We start from the raw sequence: 17220 nt of genomic DNA on the forward strand, positions 1-17220 counted from the left end.
TTCAACGGTTACTTTGGGGTTTTAGGAAGTGGTAGGGAGCCACTCAGCGATTTATCTCCAGACAGTCCTGCAGAACTGGACAGCACTTGTTGTTCTCTATAACGTTTTACCTGTTTGTTATGTCTGAGACGTCAAATTAAAATACCTGCAAAAGTATCGTGCTATCCATGTGCAAGAGAAGTCGTTTATGGGCCAAGGAAGTCGTCGAAAAGTGATCTAGATGCATGGTAACGCTCGTCTTTCCATAGTTTTGAGAGAAAGAGAAGCCATATTGCTGGCTTGGCAGGTTCTCTCCCAGGCGGCTGGCTGATCTATTGCGACTGGTTTCTTCAGACTCTCGCCAATCAAAATCGTTAGTGGTAAGCCTATTCTCGAGCATTAAATAGTTATCGCAAGGGTATCAGCGAGATGTCCGGTAAGTGACAAGAGTACCAGATCATAAGAATAATTACTTCGACGACTGGATTCGCAACGTCATAAGAAAACGAGCTTGAGAAGTGAAGTCTACACAACTGAAAACTATCGATAAATATTTAATTTTTTTGTCACACCCTGTATATGAATCAAATCAATTTCACGAGTCTACAAGATGAAGCTTAGGTCTATTCTATAGGTTTCCAGCGTATGTGGAGTGTATTGTAAGAGAGCAGGTTTCGCTTGCACATACATTTATTATGCGTGTAAATACATACCATGATGATTTAAACTAAAAGTGAATATTCCGCGCGTTTTTCAGACATCGTTGCTCCACAGGATGTAGTTTTTGATCACTTCTCTATACATTTCTATGAACAATATGTTAGAACAGAATGTTATTTCGTTGTGTATCATAATCTGCTCAATGTATCAAATTCGCAGTCCTCGGTAGACGCGTTGTTGGAAACTGCGTCTTATCTGGTGGCCTGGATCTGTAAACTGGAAGATACGTTTCCCCAAGAGCAAGTTTGACCTCGTACACTTATGTCAAGATTCGATCGATCCATACTGTGAACTAAAATGGCGTCTAGTCCGTTTTGTATGTAGGGCGCAGAGGTAGATCTTAAAAAAGCTATTGTCTAATAATTTCCTAGGTCATAATTTAAACGTTCATATTGAGGCAGATGTTTGGTGTACCTTGTTAGTTAGTACGTAATGCAAATTGCAAACTTAAGGTTGATCGCCTTCGAAAGTCTTCCTACCCGAACTGCCCTACCGCAAAATGCACCTTAACTGATTGGACACTGTTGAGTCGTTGGCATTGTATAAAAGTCAATGTAGAAGGTCGGTAAACATTTCTTTAAGCTGTTCGGCCGTTACGAGCGAATCCGGCATACTTCGAAATGAAGAACTTCTTGAGTTAGTGGGGCTGGTACCATGATTTAATATATTAGAAATATTCTCCTTTAACTTTCTCCCGCTGGTGCCAGCGCCATCATTCGCGTTTCTATACGTGATTTTTCAATCACATCAATGGCTTCTCGAAGTTAATCGATAGTGGGACGTGCTTCCCATCAGTTCTTTTTTTAAAGCCCTGTAACGACACGGGATGAGATCAAAAGAATCGGTGAGCTAAGGTTAGATATTTATTTGCTCAATTCAGGATGATGCACGCAGCACGGCAATGAGGTCTGACGTTGTCATGAAAGAATCAGATTGCGTGCTTTCAATTGCCGTACCAATGATTTATGAGTCTTCTGAATAATTGGAGCTAGCAGACTGTATTCATTATTTCGTTTTTGACGAGCACCTTTTAGTAGCGGATGCCACTGATGTCCGTTATAAATACTGCCGCCAGGTTATATCCGAATTAACTCAATTCTGCCACCGAAGTAAAGTTCCCCCAGAGCGCCACTATTCTTTCGCTTGTGCCCTTCGCGGCCGGCGATAGAGGTTGAGCTATTTCTTCGTCTATGGGGCCCGTGTGCTACTTTTTTGTTGATTAAAGTTCCGCAAATCGCAAGTGGAATACATCGCACGCATTTCCAATTGGCCTGTAGTCAGTTCATAAAGAACTCATTTTTTTACTTAGTTTCCGCATTTTCAGTAGTTATGTTCTAATTTTGTGACACGTCACATGTTGAATGCCGATTTTAGACGACGGAACCCTTAGGCCTCAGACCCTGTTATTGTGAGAAAACTTCCTTCGTTGTGGCAGTTAATCGGATTCTTACTGGCCTTATTCCAGTCTCCTTTTTCAAATTTCGCATAGTTCATGTACTATGCTTTCGGATTAGGCTGTATTGCCAAATATCTTCACCAATCGTTGACAAATTCGCGAAGCGCTCTGTTTTTCCAGTAGCAAAAATTTGGCTACTAAACATTGGTTTTTAAGACTGAAGGGTATTTTCCGTCTGAACTTATTTTTCCTACAGTGAAACCGATCACCTCTCATCCATAAGTTTCGAGAAGACTGGGGTACCTCCCAAGCAAATTTCATGTGCTAGCACCATATAATGTAAAAGTTATCCAGTTTTACAATCCGCCCGATTCGTTTTTAGTAGCCTGATGTTTAAGATCTTTTATTTATCTATTTACATTCTAAAAATAATATATTTAATTTAATTTAATTTGGGTCTACTGGTCCAACCGAAATTAATTTGTAACAGAATTATAAAGGCACTATAAATGAAAAATGTCACCGGTATTGGTATCATAAAAACTCGACCGATATTTTGCTTTTTTCAGTTGCCCATTGTTGAAGTGATCAACTTCGTTCCCGGGACGTAGACACAGTTTGCAACCTGCTGTTGATACCTAGTATAATTTACTATGGACGTGAGGGCAGATTCTTCCTCAAAGCTAAGCAGATGTTACCAAAGACCCACCGATGTACGTGGTCATAGTTCAGCCCAATTGGACGACTGTGCCACTTTTGAGACATCATCGACGACTTTTAATGAAAAGGAAATTTTGGATGACTTCAAGTGTACGGAGGAACCAGGAGTTAGTAAAAGGGATCGAGTCCGTCATCTCTATGGAGATACTGCTCAACTACCGACAGTTCTGCGTCTACCTCCCTCTCGGGGCAAACGACCTCCACTAGGAAAGTTGCGAAAACCCAGACGCCTATTGGCGAATCTGGAACTACCAAATTCGGATGTAGGAAAATTTTTCGTCGTGAGGGGAAACCCTTCATCATACCTTGAACAAATAACGTCTGATACTGTTGCAATTCCTGCACGTCCAGTAGCAGCGGCGAGTCGCCCGTACGGCATGTCTATCTTGGCGATCATCGCGGCTGAAACGCGCGCCGATCTCAGTAACACGATTACGATCGCCTCGGACAAACTTGAAGAATATCTACGATACACCAAGAGTATAGTGCCAACTGATATTTAGGTTGTACTTGCAAATAAGTAAATCGTAATTGAGTACATGCTTCATTCGACTTTTTTGAAATTCTATTCCGGATATATATAGCATGTAACTCTGTCATAAAATGTTTTTTAGTGAAAAATCACACCTTGCGTATAAATCTTTGGGGGAAACTGCATATGCCGAATCATATGGCAGAAATCACCTTCAAGAAGGCCCTATTTCGCTGTTGATTCAAACAAAAAAAACAGCCTATTAAATTTGTCTTTCGTTCATTTGAGGAGAGTAAATACAATAACTTGATATTGTAATTAACATGGATGATTATATGGGCTAAATAATAAATCAAAAAATCTTTGATTTTTAAAGTTCGTTGATTTTTACAGAAATTAGACATAGAAAATCTCTCTCTATACTTAACGAAACAAAGCAACTAAAAGGTAAAAGATCTTTTTTTCTACCTGTAAAAACTGGTTTGAATACCGACGTCTTTGAATGAATAAGGTGTGTTTTACTGCTGTGGAACGCGTTTAGATATCATTGTTTCTTTCATTCAACTTAATTAAGCAAAAGTTCGAGTGGATGCCGCCAATGCTACATAACAACCCAATCGGTTTTGCTGAATCTCACACATCTTTATTCGTAGCTCTACGCATCTCTTTAACATATCCTCAGTCTCTTACTGCACTTGGGCTAAATGTCGAAAAATGAAACGCTAAGTTTCATGTACTTATGCTTTACAACTCGCTAAGCTTAGATAATCGGTTGGGTGTTAGTATTATTTGTGACGGAAGCTCTGTATGAGCGAAGCTATAAGACACAACCACAAGACGTCCTGTCAATATATTTGTACGATGCTTCGAAAATATCAGAAGACTGATCGTAGTGTCCCCCTTCCGTTCATACCAAGTCAAACTGGCAGGAAAAAAATATGAGTTGATGGCCTCGATGTTCCCAGGGTGGGAAAACATGTGACACTGCTGCTTGTCGCTTCGTACTAGACCTCTAAGCCGGCATTAACTCTGAACAGCATCAGCACAGCGGATCCTGCCGCCACCGCCGTAGCCAATGGCGTGGCAGTAATGGGGGTTGCACGAACCCAGACAGAAACGCGAAGCATCAGTTAGATACACATCTCTTATTTATAAGGTGCTCGAGCTCCGCTTAGCGATTCGCTAGCTCGTCTACATCTCGTGCTAAATGTCACAGACATAGAGCATAATGCTAAGCGTAAAGCTGGCAACGGTGCTGCTGGTACTGATACCATTAGCGTTGGCACAAAGGATGCGGCCGGTCCTGTGCATGCAGCTGTGACCCACCGCGGCGTTTGTTGTGACCGTATTTCGTTTACGGCCTCCTCATCGAGCTGCTGCTACCGCCTGGCGGCGTTGGTGTTCGTTGCCCTCCATCAGGGTCCCCGGTCATCTAAGCTCGATGGCATCTTTGGCGCGCTATTACACCTTCCACGACTGCGGTAACAACCGCTACGGTGACTGCGACAACGACGTCTACTTCTTTCTTCTCATCGCCCTCCTCCTTCTACTCCTACCCCCCATCTCCCCCTCGGTGCCGAAGTGAAGAAGCATCAACAACAGCAGCAACAGGAAAGCAGCGGCAGCAACGGTTGCACCACTAAATCTGCACTGGCACAACAGCTGCCAGCCGCTGCCGCCGCCGTCGCCGTCGCCGTCGCTGCTGCTGCTGCTACGTAGATCTCGCTCGCCTAGCGGCCGGCCGATCGGTCGGTTGGTCTGTCTGTCTGTCTGTCTGCCTGCCTGCCTGCCTGCCTATATGGACGTATGGTTGGCCGTCTGACCGACTAGTTGGGGTTCGTCCGTTGAACGAAAACTGCTGACGGAGAGTGGCTGACTAGCGACTCTTGCAGTTGCTGCGCTATTCCTCCCCTTCGTGGAGTCACAACCGCAGTACGACGACAACGACGACGATCGTCGACAGCCGCGGATCGTCGTCAGTTACCGGCGCCGACATAGTCACTTTGCTACAACAACAGCTGTGGAAAACGGGCAGCGCGGTGGTGGACAAACGTAGTGCGCTCTCCGGTGCAACGTTACGCTGACGTTCGTTTGCTTGGGTTCGGAAGGCTGCGAGCTGTAACCGTCAGCTGTTCGCCGAGCGCACAGATATGTAAAGAGATACCAAGCAGACAAACAAACCTTCTTTCAAGAGTTTTTCCGTTTCGTATATTTGTGTTTTGCTTGCGCGTTTGGCTGTGTTTTAGCGATCTTGCTTTCAATTTACTGTTACAGTAGAGGTAACCCAGCTAATGCGAGGTGGTTACAAAGACGACGACGACGACGACGATTACAGACGCAGCAGCAGTGGCACAGACTGCATTATGCGTTTCTGTGATGTCTGCAACCGTCTCTGTCACGTTAGGTTGGAGCGTGAATGAGTGAGTAAACGTGTGCGGTTCCCAGTAGAGGATAACCAGTTAGTCAAGATCCTATTCATTGGCCAACTGTGGTACGAAGGATCGTCAGCCGAACCCATTCAAGGAGAGTGTTTTGTCACCAGCGCGCACGGAGGTGATTAGTGGATTCGTGTGGCCGTTGTTGTTGTTGTTGTTGTTGTGCGGTGGCTGGATTAATACGCGTCGTATCCTATCCGACCCGCAGGGCAGTATTCATCGATGAATGTTTATTTATAGAATGCAGCTGTGAAAGTTAGCCACACGTCACGGAAGTGAAACAAAGAGAAACGAGCGCCACTCTAGACCGAACAACGTCGGTGGTGTTTAAGTAATTCGTCCTCCATAGTGGAGACATAACTTTCAACGTGGTAAAATGGACAATGGCCAACAATCTACGACTTCAGTTGCGACGAAAAGTTTCATCGCTGGAGGTATAGAGCAAACTTCGTTACTGCACTTAAGTGTATTTACAAATAAATATTTGATGGATGTCTAATCATTTGTCCGCACTGATTAACAAAATAATAGTAAAATTATTCCAATTTAACCCACATATATATAACACATTCAAGTCAGTTCCAATCAACGGTAGTCACTGACTGCTTCGATGCAGTACAACATTCGCTTTCTACCTATCCACGTCTGAGTGCACCAACTGCACTCCACCGTCAGATACGTTTGTCAAGGGCTCTTCTATATCTCTGCAGACCTGAAGCAGAGGACAAACATCAGAAAAAAACATATTTATCCTCCATAATTATATTGATCTTCCTATACTACTAAATGTCGCAGCGTAATGTAAACGCATAAATGTACTATTGATTTTCACTGAAAATATAGAAATCTAAATAGTATAAGGATTCACTATGTTTAGAGAAACTTTTCGAAGGTGAAAGGATCTTTTTTTTTATATTTTCGGAACTTACTTCTCTATTTCTTCCGCTGGATGTACGTACATACATCTAGGCCATAGTTGTTGGGGGCATTCAGCCAGCGATACTGGGCCTTAGTGACCAACGCTACTAATTAGCCCTCCGGGACATCATTCCGCAAGCGAGGTTAATGTATCAATCATTTTCATTGTACGAAAAATGATCAACATTCGTAACCTTATCACAGCCTTTCTGTAATGAAATTTTCGTCCTAGACCTTCGGAACCGAGTTTATAAACGCATGCATCTCAAACTAACTTCAATCAGATAGTGCTGCAGAAGAAAGCTGTCCTCTCGGGCGTCAAACAGTATGAAACAAAACAGCTGTCTGACAATGTATGACCATTTTCAAGTGCTGGTTTACATCTGTTAGTGACGCCAAAAATGGATTGCTCCTTTAAATAACACATAGGCAGTTTACAGGTTACTACGTTCTATGTAGCGTCTTTTTTACTTCACAACATCATGCGACTGGCTGATAGTTTTGTGTTTGAGCTAATAAAAAAGCCCGCTTTTAAGATTTAAATGAATCGCGTTGTTAGCATTGACCTGCAGACTAAGACGACTCCAGTCGTCAATATTACGACTATTCCAGAAATATTTCTTTAGCTCGCGCTGTCAATCTAACCTGAACGGCAAATAATAATAGAAAATTAACTAGAGCACTAAGGGCGTGTCTTGACACCCGTTCCGCTCTCAAACGTCTCGCTTTGCATTCAACGAAAGTAAACCCTGTCTAAAAGTAGGCGTCACTGAGAATATATTCTACACAGACTCTGAACACCATTGATAACTGTAGCGCGGTTTTATAAAAAGATCCACTCGGATGACAATAGTGGCCAGACGAGATAAATCTTTGCGTATAATGATATGTGTATGTTTTTTTTTTTAAATATGATCTGATAAAAATTGCTTGAGAATAAATCTTAAACCAAAGCTTCTTGCAAAAATGAACATGTCACAGATATCTAAAAACCATTAAACTTCTGTGTAAGCCGTAACATTAACCCGTATGCAGTCGATTTTCCGTGATTTCTATGATTGCTCATAGCGGATCGAGGTATATGATAATTTAGCACACCTTTGACATAAGTTTAACACGTTTCAATCATATCAAGCGATTATTTTGTCCAAGACTAATGAATTGTTGATTGGACTGATGAGTGGTCTGGACGCTTATCTGTACTGAGATTTGTAATGAACCGGTATTACTCGGCGTTAAAAGTTATTGCCGAGATTAGAAGACGTTGCGGCAAGCTATCGTTTGGATACGCTCCCTCAGTCGAGGTTAGCTTCATAACTTAAGAAGCGTAAAATAGTTCCTCCATGCTGCTTTTCCTTCTGTCGTGACATACGACAAATTCGCGCCAACTTTATGCAACTCAAGATAAAAGTAATTGTCAGTTCATATATCTATACGTATGATGTACAATGAGACCTTTCAACAGTTTTTAAGCGTCATATGTGCATTCATTTGATACGCCCTGATACGTATATGGATGTGTATGTACGCTCGAAGGAGCCGAGCACGTCTTCACGTTGGCTTTTTCCTCAGTTAAACAGAAGTCAGGCGAATAAATCTAAAAAAATATCCGATCCAATGAGCCCTATGGGATGTTGGATACTTTGAGATATAGGATGGATACCTAGTTAACATGCGGCTAGCAGGTGGCTGCAATTTGAAAGACGGCTGCGGAAAAGGCGACAAAGATTAAGTTCAACTGTTAGTGTGAAATACAGCCCGTATAGTTTCCCATTGGATTTTCTATTCGCTTCCTTTTGATGAATCGGCTGGCTGAAGATTGTCCGTCGTCATTCATTGCTTGTCTTCGTTCTTCTTTTACTGTTGCCTGCTAGAATACCGGCGCGTTTCCCTGCTCATGAAAAGCGAACCGATGAAAGTCTTCCGCGATTATTCGACACAGATGCACACACATAAATGATTGTAGTGGCTCATCTACCCCGCTGCCTTGTATAAATCTTCCTGATCTGCGCTGATAGCGTTAGCAAGTGAAAATCGTATAATGGTGATAAGATGCGCAGTAGCCATTGATTACATTACCGGTGAAATAGAAGGAGAAAATACAGATTGATGGCCGAATCGACACCATGTAAGATTAGTTCCATTTGAATGCTTCACTGTGGATAGGAACAGTAACAATTGATATCGCTGGAGAGACATATTGGACGAACTCTATATTTGGATAATACCTATCAGTGTTTCTAGCTTGGCAGCGAAATGCACAGCAGTAGATTGTTGCGGAGCACCCTATCTAGAGTAGTTTTACGTGAAGCAATGAATCCTGCTCCCCCCATCAACCAGGCAGACGCCAAATTGATATAGTAGGACCGAGCTAGGCCATGACTTGTAGTATGGCGTACAGAGACATTTCTAATCATATGTAGCTGTTGTTGAAAAGCAATATTATCCAAACCAAAAAAAAATCACGCAAAAAAATTCCCTATTTTTCCTTTAAAGGAATATCCTAAGTTTAATTTATTTGCACTGCTAGACGCCAGCCGTGAGGCGTAGGTGATATTCCGGCGCTTCTTCCTAAATTGTTAAAAGCCCCGGAGCGGGCTTACATATCAGTGTTATAATGACTGATAATTAACACGTTCATTCTCAGAGAATTTTGTTAACCATCTTTGTGTGTTACGTTTTATCTACTTTAAACGGAACCAAAATATTTTAGAGATAGTCTAGTTATTTCAATCGTACGTTAGTCACCATCATGACTCGAGATATTATTCACTGGCTGAGAGAACACCGGAATTTTTTTCGCTATACATATACTCACAGCATTAATTCGTTTAATACCACTAAGGAGGAAACATGATTAATATGGGCGAAATCTTGTTTTTGCTAGACTGTCCTGCGAGCGACTCGAGGATATGCGCCGGAAGGTGACGTCCTTTAAGGTGTATTAAAACTAGGAGCATGAATGTATCTTCTGGTGATGCTTAATTGAGCTTAGTTGATGATGTACACGATGGTTATTTTGACCTTATTGTTATTATGGTTATTAAGGCGGCTGGAAACCCAGGTTCACCCACCATATGCGGACAACGTCGTACAGTTTCGTCAGCCAATATTCAGCGGCTTGGTTCACTATTTCGAAAAAAAACAAGACTATAGGACAGAGGGATATGTATGGATCGTGTAATATTTATTACCGACCGATTACGACCGTCACAATAATGGAACTAATGTAGCGTAATAGAAAAAGTACCATTAGATTGTACTAGCCACTTGTATGAGGCAAGAAATCGCTCACAATAGTAACTACTTGCATTTTCACTATAATCATTAGTGTTTTTAACATTACTATTATAATTATCGTTATTTGAACTTGAGTCTGACAGGTCCGAAAGGCCACCTGTGGTCCTAAGCACTGCAGATAGAGACAGTTGAAAGAACGCTGAAAAGTTAACGAATCGAGGGGGATTCTGTGAACATACAGACAAAAGGAAAAGTCTGTAGTTCGCTGCAGTCACTGACGATATTTTACGCACATATTGTTTCATAGGAATAACGTTCACGCGTCGTCTTTTGCATAATGTACACATCAGTGAAAAATGTGTCAACATTTAATTTTCCCTGACATTCAACCCCTAGGACAGCTCGCATATAGCTGTGCCTCTATAATATTTCATAGAGAAATATGGTTTAACGCTTTGACTAGAGTAACACTGTCGCCCTGACTACAACAACAACAACAACTTTTGTTTTTCTTGAAAATAAGACGCTTCTCGAATAGGCAAAACTTTCAAACGTCCGCCATCTCTAGCAACATTTTCAATAGTCATCAAATAGCTTATTATTGTTACACTTGAAAGTACAAGGACCCAAATTCTTGGCGTTGTACCATCGCATTGGACAGGCTAGACGATAAGCAGCTACCGGGATGAGTTTTATTTCTATTACAGCATCGCAAATGCCAATCGCTTTAGTAACACTTTTGAACGATCATTCGTTGCATCTTCGGACATCATCTTCGAGACTATTTTCAGTCATTGACCATCGCACTTTTCGCATCGGGGTCTTCCAATAAATTCAAAAGCTGTACTGATTATAACCAGGTTCCGTTCCATCGGTTTATGGCATAAATGGCATACACCTCTGTCAACGTGCAAGCAATGACTGTAGTTTTTTTCGTCAACGAGTCTAACTGATTAGGTAGGTAAGAATGATCAGAAATGATCCTCACTTAATCCCAAAGTGAACATTGAACGACTGCAAAAGAATCATAAAGGCACTTTCAGCGCTATATAACAAGATTAGGTACGCATAACATTATGCCTGCCATTATGTTAAAATAACTTAAAAGATCTTGTTGCATTCTAGGCATTGCGGGAATGGCTTCAAAGACAACTGTGGCTCCTTTAGATCGAATTAAAATTTTACTGCAAGCACACAACGTACATTATGCTCAACATGGAGTCGTCAGCGGACTTCGTGGTATAGTAATTCAGGAGGGATTCAAAGGCCTTTATAAGGGGAATAATGCCATGATGGTGAGGATCTTTCCGTACGCAGCTGTGCAGTTTCTTTCGTTTGAGACGTACAAAAAACATTTCAAGGAGTCTGCCATTGGTAAGCGAATGTTCCCTACACTGACCAATCTATTTCTCTATAGTTTTTAATCTAGTCTAAAGTTACGGCTAGAAAGCTGCACTAACTACTGCTTCGTAGAACTTTATTTGCTATTTTTAGAGTCTACGATGTTAATATATTTTAGTGGTTATTTGGTACCAGAAACATTTGAACTCTATAAAAGGTTGTGGTTATTTTTGAAAGTTTTGAAAGCCAGATAGACCCGCAATAAATTAGATGCTGACGGATTTTATAATAAGTATTATCAACGGAAACTTTAGAAAGTGAAGGCAGTTTACTCTTAGCTATTTCTATTCTTACCCGAAGCTTCAAAGTGCATTTATTTATAAAGTGGTGGCAGAGAAAAAAAACCTTGGTTTTTGCTAGATAAATATTCATCAGCTAGGTCGAACTGAGTCAGCACTACACAGGTGTAAAAACCAACATAAATAAATACATCTAAGGTAATCTTTTTATATGAACGTAGTTTATTTATTTTAGTTGAACTTTGTTTGTTGTCGTAAGCAGAAAGTATGAAACTAAATATATGAAGCTCTTATAAGGGTATATTTAATTAAATGACGTAAAACTCTATTATAGATTAGATCCGAAACTGTGACTTAATGACCTGTTCGTTGCATTGTGTTCCTCATTAGGGTTATATACATTTAAATCTTATAGCCTATCGTGTGATATGTTTACGTGATCCGGCCAATTACCTGATACGGACGTTTGCTTGACATATTAACGGATGCTATGCCATGCCATGCCATGACTGCCAGCGCATCCATTATTATACGATTCCCTGTACACTGCAGTACCACAGCCCTAAGCCTCGTGGACTGTCGCCATAGTAGAAACCTGTTGGTGTGTCGCTCCCTATTTCTATACATTTAATTGTCGTGCACGATGCTTCGTAGTAAGCAATGACTGTGATAGCCAGGCTTATCAATCGCCGAAGATTTCTTTCGTTGCCGATTCACTGGCACCGAAAACAAAGTGCTTGTGGTGGCCATTTAAGAAATGGGTTTCTTCTTTTTCCATCGGTATCCCACTTCTTTTTTGCTGCTCTTCGACTCTTCATGGCTAGTAAGAGCTCAAAAGTTGGGTCAACCGAAGGAATCCTGTCGGCCACAATGTACTGTTGTTGTGAGTCGTCCGCTACGGCAGCAGATTGACTGCGGCAGCAGGTTACACGACTGCTAGAATGAACCCAAAGACGCCTGTATAGATGGATCAAGCGACGAAGTCCCGTTGACCTGTCTCTTTCCTGGGCGCTTTCTCGCTGTTCAGCAGCTGCTGTTTTGTTGTTCATTAGGAACGACTTTGGCAGCTTTTGCAGAAATAGCGACACCCATAAGACCTGCACCGCGAGCATCAGTTATGAGCAGATGCGGATGGATCCATCTAATATCAGGCTTTGGGGCAATCCACTATTTTACCAAAATCGGCAAAAAAAAACGAGACTGATTGAGGTTAAACAAGTCTACGATATCAGTCATTGTATTCAGTCGCGTAGGAACTCACACAGTGCGTATGTGTGTGCAATGCCCGACTGCTTGTCATTTAAGCACCGAATCATTCTTCTTCTGTGCTGCGATTTGCGAGTATTACTAGCAGGCATTGCCTGTATTACTAATGGACATGGTGTATGGATGAGGCAAATTGTCTGAAAATTAGCACTAATGACTGTTAATTCAGGAAGATTCATTTTGTAATATTTGCTGTTTGTTTCAATTATTATTTTTACATTTATGCTGTCTCGTACCGTTATACTATGGTCTGGCCAATTTTATCTTCATTCAAATTTTACGTTTATCAAGCATCTAGCTTTAATAGACTGCATTAATACGTTGTAGAAATTATTATACGAAACGATGAACCGTATCTTTTGTTTCATTAACTATGATGTTTGCTTTTTAGGTAGGAGTAGTCCACACGCGAGTAAATTTTTGGCAGGTTCAGCAGCTGGTGTGACAGCCGTTCTCGCAACATATCCTCTTGACATGGTCAGGGCACGGTTAGCGTTCCAGGTTAATGGGCAGCACATATATAGCGGAATCCTCGATACGATAGTCAATATCTTCAAAAAGGTTTGTTGCTTTAAATCTATCAAACATAATGGGGCTAAGCCTATTTTATATTAAACGTATATTAAGAGAGTTGACAGCTGGTCCAGCCGTTGCGTGTGAGCTTTATGGTACGCATTAACGAGCTTCAATTATGATCATTATTTACTTCGAGGCAAACCTTCCTAACCACAATGTATGCAAACGAATATCTAACCGGTTTGTTTGGGAGGAAGGTTGTGATTTGTAGAAAAAAAACATATAGTTGTGTTTGTAAGTACAGCCCGAACAAAAAGCGGGACAAATAATACCAGCATCAAACACTCGCCGCTCTGTGTCAATGAGAGGGATGGAGGACGGTTGCCGGGACCGTAAGAGAATCAAAACGGCGCATAGATAAACGGCGGTCCTCAGACAAAAATTTAGAACTTTGACAATAATTATTGTACAATAAGTAATGCACAATGTACAGTTATCCACAACATTGTATTTGAAAATGTATACATAATACACCATTATGTGTATCAATACACAGTGGACGCTCGTTGACTTCTGCATGGCTTCTTTGTTTGTTACCGCAATTTGCTGTCGTCAACTGTTTTTTTCCTGTCTCACAATATAGACCCTGTTCTTCTACTGTCGGCTAACGAAATAGAAGGAATACTATAGAAATTAGTAACAGAAATACACAGCAAGTAACACTATATTTCGTCTCAGCGGTTTCCATTTTCTCACACCCCCTCCAGCCACCATTCAGTTTCCGCATCAGTCGGCCTTTTTCTTGCCTGCCCGTATTATAGTATACTACGATGCAATAACGATTGACGAGCTAGCCCTGTGTCATTCGAATGTGTCATTCGAAGGATTGCACTACACTCTGTTAGAAGTTCTGCTTATTCGACAGTAAGACGGTTGCCGTTAACGACACTTAATCGTTAACTTCACGGTAGATGCGATAATACTTGAGCACGCTTACGTTGATTATGTCCGGGACCTTGTGTCTGTCAACATCGTTATGGTCGTAGGGCAGCTTCACTCTCTTCACTCGCAACGCGGTAACTGCAGCAGTTGTTCGTTGAACTACTCTTTGTAAACCTTTACAACTTTGCGTCGCACAGGAAGCTGGTCTGACATGTTGCTCACCTTCAGCACAACACCCCATCACCAATCCGGCATCAGCGATCCAAAAAGAATCTCTCAAGGAGGCATATCAAGAAGTACATGCAGGCACGCTTCTATACATACACAGACACACACACACACACACACACACACCCACACCCACATATACAACAAACACGCAAGACAAGACGCTCACATACGCTCGTTGAGGTACAGCTACATTGCAGCAGACCTTTCCGCTAGTTTGACGGTGACAGCAGCAGCAACAGCAGCGACACCGCCGCCAATGTCGGCGACTACGCATTGTTCGTTGTAAACTGCCACATTCAGGATCGATATAACAACCCCAGCGTCATTTGCAATACATCAACCACAAAGCGATTTTCACCACAACGCGCACGACGTACTTTACAACCTTTATTATCTATCTACAGTTGTTCTTCATATAGGTAAATGCATTTAAGTAACTAAACAACACTACCATCTGCATTAGTATTACAGATCATGTTGTTGACGCCGTAGTTCTAGTCGCTAACACTCGAATAGCACTATGGCAAAGCCACCGGGACAAGAAAAGCTTGACGAAAACAGCACGAGAAGTATACGAACATTAATTATTCGCCTCTGTTAGGTGCTTACAAAGTAAAAATCGACTGGGTATATATGTTCGCGTAAGCTAATTCGTCTACTCAATTTTCATGATCGATGCTTGACACTGCGACACGTGAAGAGCTAAAAGACCGGCATCTTATTACTCCGAACAGTTACTGTGGGACTTCCGCGGATGATCCCCGACGAATATAGAATTACGGATGACTAAAAGGCTTATGACAGGTTCACTAACCAATTGAAAAAGCAAAACTACGTTACTGTCATTTCGTTTTTATTAACAAAAATTCACTCTATAGCTGCATCAATCACTCACCTGGAAACATGGATCACATATACTTCAAGCTCCCAATAACACCTGATATTTCTGCCAGCTGAATCGAAAAAATAGGGCGGATTTCTTACTAATGTTATCGACAAGTATGTGCAATATTATGTATAATGGATCAATACACGAAATCGGTATGGAATGATTATAAACATTTCCTATAGATATATATGTTCGGTGGAACGTCGTTAGTTCTCTAAACGAGCGAAATTTTATAGAGGCAGGACGTACATTTCTGGTAGCAGTATTAGTACTGTACATTTAATAAGACATTTTGACCCTTCGAGTAATTCAGTCGGCTCAAGTCCATATCGCAGGTATAGCAAGGCAGGCGACGTTTGATGACACGTCACTTATGCAAGGATGATGATTTCGAAGCAAGAACAAATAGCTTATTTATAACGCTCTAGTAGAACATCGCAAGCTATTGAAATGACAACAGCGTCGTCTGTGGATAAGAAGCACATATCTGGGAAGCTAAGTAAATTTATTTGAATTCAGATGGATCGTACACGGTCGAAGCTACAGTAAGCAAAGCAGCATACGAGTAATAGTAGCCATTGAACGCGGGACTCGCGAGGACGAAGCTATGGGTTAGTTTCCTTCCGTAACAATTTTGTTAGCTGTCGTCTGCATTACAGAAATGGCGGTTCCACTAGTGTTTTTGGCAGAGATTTTCAATAAAAGACGTATTGTTTTTATAAAGTACAGTTTTCATTTTACTTGCTGTCAAACAAGTGACAGTTCGTTTCGTAGATTATATCTCGGGAAATGTCTCGAACCCACAGACTTTGTCTCATTGCTGGGAGCTGAAAACCAACCGTCTATCTGATAGAATACATAACAGCGATACTGAACATAAAGCGCGTAAGGCGTAACTACCTCACATTTTCAATAACGGAATATAATTGAACTTGAAGCACTTTCAGATGTATGCATAACTGATGTTCTCTGAGCAAAGCTCGCTGCAGTCCAACATTGATAACACGAGACATTAGGTCTCGTAGTCTTTAGCTTCCACTGCCTATTTCTTAATTCCGGCAGAACGCCTACACACACCCTAACGCATGAATTAACAAACAAAAAAAAAAAGAAAGAAAAACATTTGTATTGCGTTTGTTTAATGCGGTCCCTTGCTATGTTTTGCTGGCTTCATCGTCCGCGTGTTTCCATTGCCAAATTGACTTTGCCCAACTTATCTGCTGGGCGAGTTGTAGGGTTCGAGTAAGAAAAGTCACCAACTGCAGAAGTTAGGTACATAATACATAGAAAACAAGTTATTTTCCACATACACAACAAAAGACAACAAACCAAAATAGATTACTCAATCAATTTGTTACATATCAAAATTGCCTTTTAGTTTTTAAATTATTATCAAAGCTAAATCGATTTATAGTACCGCACTGTTGCTCGAAGTCGTAAAACACAATACTTTGAGAACACGCGACTTAGATTTGTCATCGAAAACTGCAACAAAGCGGTGTAGAATGGCAGCAGTATCTCATACCTGTGCAAGTTCTAGCCCATTTTTGGGTTATGCGCTATTGGTAAGTTTACCTGACGCACAGATAGTTTTAATTATATTCGCATCAATATTCAAGAGCTGCGACAGTTGTTCCAAGGATACCCATTCGTTCTGGCCTTGACTGGCCGGACTTCGAGGTTCGGAAGTTCTAAAAGCTTTTCTCCACGACGGACAACCACAGAGCGGGTAGATATAGAGGAAGTCGCCACTATAGCGATCTCCGCCCTACGTGTTCTCATCTTCTCTGCGTAAGAAGCTTCACTCGTGCTAAAATGGAAGTTTTGGCATTGGCTAAAATGAAGAGCAAGCATTT

General features: G+C 41.4%; 1 protein-coding gene across 3 annotated transcripts in view; it reads left to right on the top strand.

Annotated features, from left to right (window-relative positions):
- The window catches only part of LOC111255491 (mitochondrial coenzyme A transporter SLC25A16-like), an 87966-nt gene that overhangs the window by 66947 nt on the left and 3799 nt on the right, over positions 1-17220 (top strand). The window contains exons 1-3 of one of the 3 annotated variants that reach the window (XM_022817507.2): positions 4939-6156; positions 11006-11254; positions 13178-13347. In XM_022817507.2, the coding sequence (XP_022673242.1) occupies positions 6099-6156; positions 11006-11254; positions 13178-13347 (477 nt within the window). In that variant the 5' untranslated portion in view covers positions 4939-6098. Of the gene's footprint in view, positions 1-4938; positions 6157-11005; positions 11255-13177; positions 13348-17220 lie in introns of those variants that run through there. The other 2 variants (XM_022817506.2, XM_086978275.1) reach the window with 2 other exon arrangements.

The sequence above is a fragment of the Varroa destructor genome, unplaced genomic scaffold (genome assembly GCF_002443255.2).
Source record: "Varroa destructor unplaced genomic scaffold, Vdes_3.0 BEIS01000001.1, whole genome shotgun sequence".
In the NCBI taxonomy this organism is placed as follows: domain Eukaryota; kingdom Metazoa; phylum Arthropoda; class Arachnida; order Mesostigmata; family Varroidae; genus Varroa; species Varroa destructor.